Source organism: Habropoda laboriosa, unplaced genomic scaffold (assembly GCF_001263275.1).
Source record: "Habropoda laboriosa isolate 0110345459 unplaced genomic scaffold, ASM126327v1 scaffold65, whole genome shotgun sequence".
Taxonomy (NCBI): Eukaryota; Metazoa; Arthropoda; class Insecta; order Hymenoptera; family Apidae; genus Habropoda; species Habropoda laboriosa.
In genome coordinates, this window is record NW_017100254.1 from 2,410,014 (window position 1) to 2,417,028 (window position 7,015).

At 29.3% G+C, this 7,015-nt stretch overlaps 4 protein-coding genes across 4 annotated transcripts in view; 3 read left to right on the forward strand and 1 right to left on the reverse strand.

Moving 5' to 3' along the window:
- Positions 1 to 1,506, forward strand: part of LOC108572294 (superoxide dismutase [Cu-Zn]-like) — a 2,839-nt gene extending 1,333 nt beyond the window's left edge. Inside the window, exons 2-5 of the mRNA XM_017934493.1 lie at positions 155 to 218; positions 399 to 611; positions 724 to 1,034; positions 1,435 to 1,506. Coding sequence (XP_017789982.1) covers positions 155 to 218; positions 399 to 611; positions 724 to 981 — 535 coding nt within the window. The 3' untranslated portion in view covers positions 982 to 1,034; positions 1,435 to 1,506. The remainder of the gene's footprint in view (positions 1 to 154; positions 219 to 398; positions 612 to 723; positions 1,035 to 1,434) is intronic.
- Positions 1,507 to 2,174: 668 nt separating this feature from the next.
- LOC108572229 (probable E3 SUMO-protein ligase RNF212) lies at positions 2,175 to 3,129 on the forward strand. The gene is made up of 4 exons (XM_017934428.1): positions 2,175 to 2,286; positions 2,383 to 2,564; positions 2,630 to 2,838; positions 2,952 to 3,129. The coding sequence occupies exons 1-4, from the start codon at positions 2,175 to 2,177 to the stop codon at positions 3,127 to 3,129; spliced, it is 681 nt and encodes a 226-aa protein (XP_017789917.1).
- Positions 3,130 to 3,641: 512 nt separating this feature from the next.
- LOC108572230 (S-adenosylmethionine mitochondrial carrier protein-like) lies at positions 3,642 to 5,011 on the forward strand. The gene is made up of 6 exons (XM_017934429.1): positions 3,642 to 3,707; positions 3,895 to 4,051; positions 4,160 to 4,269; positions 4,345 to 4,585; positions 4,654 to 4,792; positions 4,864 to 5,011. Exons 1-6 carry the CDS (start codon positions 3,642 to 3,644, stop codon positions 5,009 to 5,011), a joined length of 861 nt encoding a protein of 286 aa, XP_017789918.1.
- Positions 5,012 to 5,246: 235 nt separating this feature from the next.
- The window catches only part of LOC108572293 (hydroxysteroid dehydrogenase-like protein 2), a 2,105-nt gene continuing 336 nt past the window's right edge, over positions 5,247 to 7,015 (reverse strand). The window contains exons 2-8 of the mRNA XM_017934492.1: positions 6,829 to 6,992; positions 6,541 to 6,754; positions 6,270 to 6,475; positions 5,979 to 6,176; positions 5,669 to 5,881; positions 5,470 to 5,598; positions 5,247 to 5,359 (exon numbers count right to left, since the gene is read on the reverse strand). Coding sequence (XP_017789981.1) covers positions 5,247 to 5,359; positions 5,470 to 5,598; positions 5,669 to 5,881; positions 5,979 to 6,176; positions 6,270 to 6,475; positions 6,541 to 6,754; positions 6,829 to 6,992 — 1,237 coding nt within the window. The remainder of the gene's footprint in view (positions 5,360 to 5,469; positions 5,599 to 5,668; positions 5,882 to 5,978; positions 6,177 to 6,269; positions 6,476 to 6,540; positions 6,755 to 6,828; positions 6,993 to 7,015) is intronic.

Sequence of the window (7,015 nt, forward strand, 5' to 3'; positions counted from 1 at the left end):
AATTGATATTAAATTTTACTATAAAAAAAAGTGGATTTTGCAAAAAGAATTTTAAGTAACTCGATGAAGATGGAATATTAACCTTCCACAAAGAAGAAAAAGAAATATTTCTTCTTTGATTAAGCATTGTATAATAGTTAATAATTGTTTTTAGAACATTCGCCATGAATCGAATAATCATACTACTTCTTGGAATTGTGGCTGCCGTTGTTGCAGAGGTAAGCGCGCGAAAACGTCGATTTTATGAAAAAGGTGCTGAAAATGAAAAAAGAAAAAGTAACCTTATTAGCATAAAAACAATAATTTGTTGTAAAACGAGAAAGAAGTATCAATTATATGTTCCTATAAGTTGCATTCACAAGATTTTTTTCATGTTATTGGAAATAATTGTTATTCAGGAAATAACCGCTCATGTGTACTTGCGACCCCACAATGCTAAAAAGCGCTATGTTACGGGAGAATTAACCATCATTCAATGTGCACCTAATTTAGTCCGAATCACGGGCAATGTGTACGGTCTCACAGAAGGATTGCACGGTTTTCATGTACACACAAAAGGAGATTTTAGTGACGGTTGCACATCTACAGGTCCACACTTTAATCCTGAGAATGTAAGTCATTGGTTTAAAGCGGGAACGCGATAAAATATTTAACATACACTTGGTATATTACGACGTAAAGCACTACATTATCATAGATGATATTTATAAAAGAAAACTTTAGGTTGCGCACGGCGCACCAGATAGTCCAATAAGACACGTTGGAGATTTGGGAAACATCCGAGCAAACGCTGAAGGAATAGCAAAAGTGCACATCACGGATTCTATTATCTCTCTAACCGGAAAGAACAGCATTCTAGGACGTGCTCTAGTCATTCATTCTGGCGAAGATGATTTGGGAAGAGGAAACCATTCACTTTCTTTAACCACAGGAAACTCAGGAGATCGTTGGGCCTGTGGCATTATCGAGCGTGATGTATAAGAGAATAAAAATAAAAGAAACTACAAAGTTCGATGTTAAACACAAGTATCTATGTAAGTACATAGAATATTTTTCCGTGTACTATGTCCTACGAAAACCGTTGGAGCCTCCTAGTCCAAAACTGTCCTAAGAAAGGGCTTAATTTATGATACCCTCAAGTATCCGCGCGCTTTCTCTTTCTGTGATCCTGGGTGGTAAAGACCAGGCCCCGACTCCATCGTCTAAGTCTCGCTTTCCTTACAAATGTGTTCGCATTTACGTTAGTATTGTAAACTGTAGTAGAAATCATGAATTCTAACTGCTTAAAGACATTACCCACATTGCCTGCTACATCAGATATAACCTCTCTTTCCTTGCAGTTCTATATAAATCTCTTATTTCCTTTTGTTTCATTATTTAATCCTTTATTTACAACTTTTGCCTCAATTAAAGTATTATTTTTTATCTTCTTAGATACCAACCAACTGAACTTCCATTTTATGATGATTTTGGGTGGTAAACTACGATTAAAAAAGATAGGGAAATACAACGATGTTTAATTTGTTTTTGAATAAATTTTGATTTGATTTATTTAATTTTTTAAATTTGATTTGTTTAATTTCGTACTTGATATTTTGTGCACTTTAAGTTTTATCGTAATATATTGTAATCCTACATTTGTATTTGTACCCTAATAAAGACACGTAATATGGAGCATAGGATTGACATTTTTTATCCTTTCATTGAAACGTGTCCTTATTTAATTTTTTATTTTTTTAATAAATAAAATAAAATATTATTCAAATGTACGTTTGTGGACTAGGCCATTTTTAATTTCTTCTACTTCGGTTAAATTCGGGAATATTCGTGTAGCTTGTATGCAGTACGGCGGTTCGACTTAATTAATTGAAAAATTTATTATTTCCACTAATCATTAATCATTCATACAGATTTAAAATATTATGATTATAAAATATGACTAGACTTTTCTGAAATATTTTAATAATAGGAACTCACACCAATGTTTTTAAAAAACAGCAAAATTAATTTAAACGCGACGTGCAAACATTTTTCATTCGATTTTAAAAAGTAAAAATTATAGAAAAATATTCGTTTAAATAATTATATGACTTAGCTAAAAATATTGAACACGTTGAAAATGCATTATTTCAGAATATCCATTATATTCTAAATTTTTGCATTACACTAAAAATATGGAAAATACATTAATTTGTAATAAGTGTTTTGCCACAGCACCCAGAGGGAAAAAACCATTTTGTTTAACACAATGTGGTCATATATATTGTCACGGATGTATACAGCAAGGTAATGATAAATAAAATTAGATGTAAATAATGAAATAGAAGGATTACCATTGTCGACGTTGTTCAACTTTCAAATGAAAATAATATTTTTATTCAGCTGAAAAACAATGTCCTCAGTGTCAACAAATGGACATTTTTTCCGTGGAATTACAACAGCCGTCATTATCGAGAGTAGAAAATTTTTTTGCCCCACTCAGTGAAGCATTGGAATCGTTACGTAAAATATGCGGATTCCAAAATAATCAAATGAAAATTTTGACACAACGTTTTCATGAAATTGTGCGTCTTTTTAATCTCTGTACATTTAATAGAAACATATACTTAACTTGTTAATCACATTCAAGGACAAAAAGTATGAAACACTGAAAATCCACTACAGTAATCTTGTCCAAAACATAAAATTAATCAGAGAAAAGTATATGAAGCTCAAAATTGAAAATGCAGAACAAAGAAAACAACTGATGTCTTATGAAATGCAAAAAAGAACCCTAAATTCTTTAAATAACTTTGCTACGCCAATAAATTCTACTAATGAAAGAAGTGCAAAAATGAGGTACAAAATACTCTAACAATTAACAATGTCAAAATTAGTGTGGCAATTGAGGAAATTAACAGAAGCATGTATGATTTTAAGTATTTAGTTTGAACAATTCTTTCTATTTATAGAAATGGATCAAATTCATACTTTTCATCTTGTGGAACTGGTATATTAAACCAATCTTTTGACATAGAAAAGGGAAGGCCTATACTAAGAGGTTTCCACATTCCTCATCCTCAATTTGTAAGATCAGCTGGTTCTCATGCAACTTCTGATACAAATTCTAATTACACCTTTAGAACTTAGATGGAATTATAACAAGAAATAACATTTTTACTCTACCTATTTCCAATAAAAATAATAATCAAACGTTTCTATTTAACAAAAGATTAAGAGGATATAAAAAGAGGTTATCAAAAGTACCAGAATCTAAACGCGAAAACATAGAAAAATTAAAATAAAATTTATGATAAAAAAAACGCTAATTTCATAATATAAGAATGTGAATTTGTTCATTGAAACATTATAATTGATAATAAACATTATAAAAAGGAATTTCATTTGTGAACGTATTTCTTAAAGTGTAATAATTAGTATAACACAAACAAAGTAACAATAATATGTTCATAGTGGAAATGTCATTTGAATTATATAATTACGTAGCGTTTATTATAAAAATTTTCAATAAAATGCAATAATAGCGTGAAAATATCATTTTAACAATAACGTTAAATAACTTTTCAACGAGAGGACATACGTGTTCTTAGGTTAAGTGAAATCCATATTTTTAGTTATTTGTCTATTTATCAATATATGAAATGACAACACATAATAAATTATTGAAAGTAACAGACACGAAATTTACTTTCGTCACATCATTACTAGTAAGCAACAATATATTTATTACTATGTAATTAAATTCAACATTTGCGAATTGTTCGCACAAAGTTCAATCCTAAAATCGCGAATAGATGATTTAATTATTACCTACTAATGATTGCAATTTTATGAATAAAATACTGTATAATGATTACAATTGAATTTCATTTAATTTAATATTGTTTTCAATAGGCAGGAGGATTAGCTGGCACTTCTGTTGATGTGATATTGTTTCCATTAGACACATTAAAAACACGTTTGCAATCTAAACAAGGGTTCATAAAATCGGGTGGATTTTCTAATCTTTATAAAGGACTTCTTCCGGTGTTAGTTGGTTCTGCACCAAGTGGTAATGCGATACAATACGAAAATAAAATTATTCAATTCGTTTAAACTATAAAAAATGATTTGAATTAAACTATTACTACATTAAAATATTTTTTTTACAATATTTTAGCATCCTTATTTTTTGTAACTTATGAAAGCCTTAAAACTGTAACACAATGTGTAGTTCCCGAAAAGTATCATTCGTTCCTTCACATGGGTTCAGCATCTCTAGCAGAAATGGTAAATTAAAAACAGTTTTCATTAAAATTTTTAACAAATTCAATTTCAATCATACATTATATGGTTTAAATGAAGGTTGCCTGCTTGATACGAGTACCTGTAGAAGTTATAAAACAAAGAAAGCAAGCTTTAATATTAGATATAAGAGATATTAATCTAAGAATGCTTTATTGTGGCTATTGGAGTACTATATTAAGAGATATGCCCTTTAGTTTAATACAATTTCCAATATGGGAGCATTTAAAAAAAATTTGGAGTTCAAATATGAATAGAGATATTCTTCCTGTAGAAAGTGCTGTATGTGGAGCAATTGCAGGTTTAAAACTTTGGTATCATATTATAAAATTCTGTTTGATATGCTACTGATTACATGAAATTTCCTAGGTGGTATTTCTGCTACTATTACTACACCATTAGATGTTATAAAAACGAGAATAATGCTTTCAAATAGAAATGAAAATGCTTCAAAATTAAAAATACTGTATATACTAGAAGATGTATATACAGAAAAAGGGTTACATGGGTAAATCATGACATTTAATTGATAATTGATAATCTTTCAGGTATTGCATGAAATATATATGAATTTTATAGACTCTTTGCTGGAGTGGGCCCTAGAGTGATTTGGATAACAATTGGAGGTTTTATCTTCTTTGGAACGTACGAAGTAGCGCGTACTATAATAACAAAATATTGCGTATCTTTACATAATGTACCTACAGAGAATAACAAATATCAATGATATGTATTAAATAGATTTCGTCAAAATATATAAGTAACTGCAAAAAATTTTATTTGTGTAATTTTTTGTCAATTATTGTTACAAAATATATTACAAGAGTATATAAAAATATATTTTACATTAACATTCGAAGACTGTATAAACATTTTACTGTATAAACTTTTACAAAAAGTAATGATATTTTTAAAGTAAGAATATTTCATATTTACCTTCATTAGTAAATATGTGAACATTTTTAAAGTTTAGATTTTAAACTGTGCATCAATTTTTCCAACTTCATTGCTTTCTGAAGGTCGCCGTTAATTTTTAATTTTCCCATCATAAATGCAGATGCAGGTTTCAATTTTCCTAAATAAATATCATTAATTTGCAATAATTAATTAATTTGTAATAATTATCAAAAAGACCTTAATTTAATTTTGAACATATTTTATGCACAAATACATGTATTTAATTACCAGAAAACATTGCGAAAAAGTTTTGAGAATCCATCGTCAGTGTAGCGTCTGGTGGATAACTAGGCTCCCCTTTACCTGCCGAACCTTTACCATTTTTAAGATCCACGAACCATATACCAGCTTCATCTCCTATCAAATGTACATTAAGTAGTACAACTCTAGAGCAATTGACAAAATAATTTGTTATAAACCAGAATACCTTTAACATTAAACTGAAAGATGGCCCCCGTTTTGTTAACAAGTTCACTATTTAAATTCTCCTTAATCATATTAAATATATGCGGAATTTTTTCATTTGATTGTGCAGCAGGTGCACTGTTCTGCGCGTTAGTAGGTATCATACGATTTTGGAAACCTAGCTCTGGCAAATTTTCTTCTAAGAAGAAGTCAAGCATCAATTTATCTTTATTTGCTGAAAAAGTTGAAATTAATTTTTTTAATAAAGTATTACTTATGATGTATTACTTATATAGGAGCATAAAATAAATTGAGCATCCCACTTCATATACCTGGATTACATGCATAATCAGTGAAATCAGTGATTCCTTCATTTTTTAAGATTTCTTCATCAATTAAAAATTGTCCAGTGATGAATTTACTATCTTTGCAAATTAAAGCATACACAGCATCCCCCATTATTTCTGGTTTACGACTATAATTTCTTGAATCAGGACCAGATAACATTTCAATTGCAGCAGTATGAATAGCTGAAATGAAAACCATCTTAAATTTACAGTAATGAATAAAAACTTGGATTAGGAATTTTTTTTAATTACAAAATAAAAGAAACAGTAATTTACCAGTTTTTGGCCACACAGCATTTACAGCAATACCATCTTCCTTAAATTCCTCAGCCATTCCAAGAACACACATTGACATTCCAAATTTAGACATTGTATATGCAACGTGATTTTTGAACCATATTGGATTCGTACTCAATGGTGGACTTATATTTACTATATGAGGATTTTTGCTTTTCTTTAAATAAGGTAAGCAGGTTTTAGACCTTAAAATGGATATTGTAATATTAACTTCAGTTTATATAATTTAGTCTAGAATTTATATACTTACACTAGAAATGTTCCTCTAGTATTAATATTATTCATGAGATCATATTTTTTCATATCTGTAGATGCTGTTCCTGTTAAAGAAATAGCACTTGCATTATTAATAACAATATCAATACCACCAAATTTGTTAACAGCATTCTCTACTGCAGAAACTACTTGTGTTTCATCTCTTACATCTACAACACAGGGTAATGCTTTTCCACCCATTTGTTCAACTAAAACAAATGTACATTTTCTTTAATAATAGAACTTTACTACTATTTAAAATTTTTGTTGCATTTATAATTACTTTCTTTCGCAGCACTATATATAGTGCCTGGTAATTTTGGATGTGGGTCTGCAGTTTTAGCTGCAATGACAACATTTGCTCCATCCTTTGCAGCTTTTAAAGCTATACTTTTTCCAATTCCTCGTGATGCTCCAGTAATAAAAATAGTACGACCAGCAAGTTTTCTATATCAAATAACCATATATTA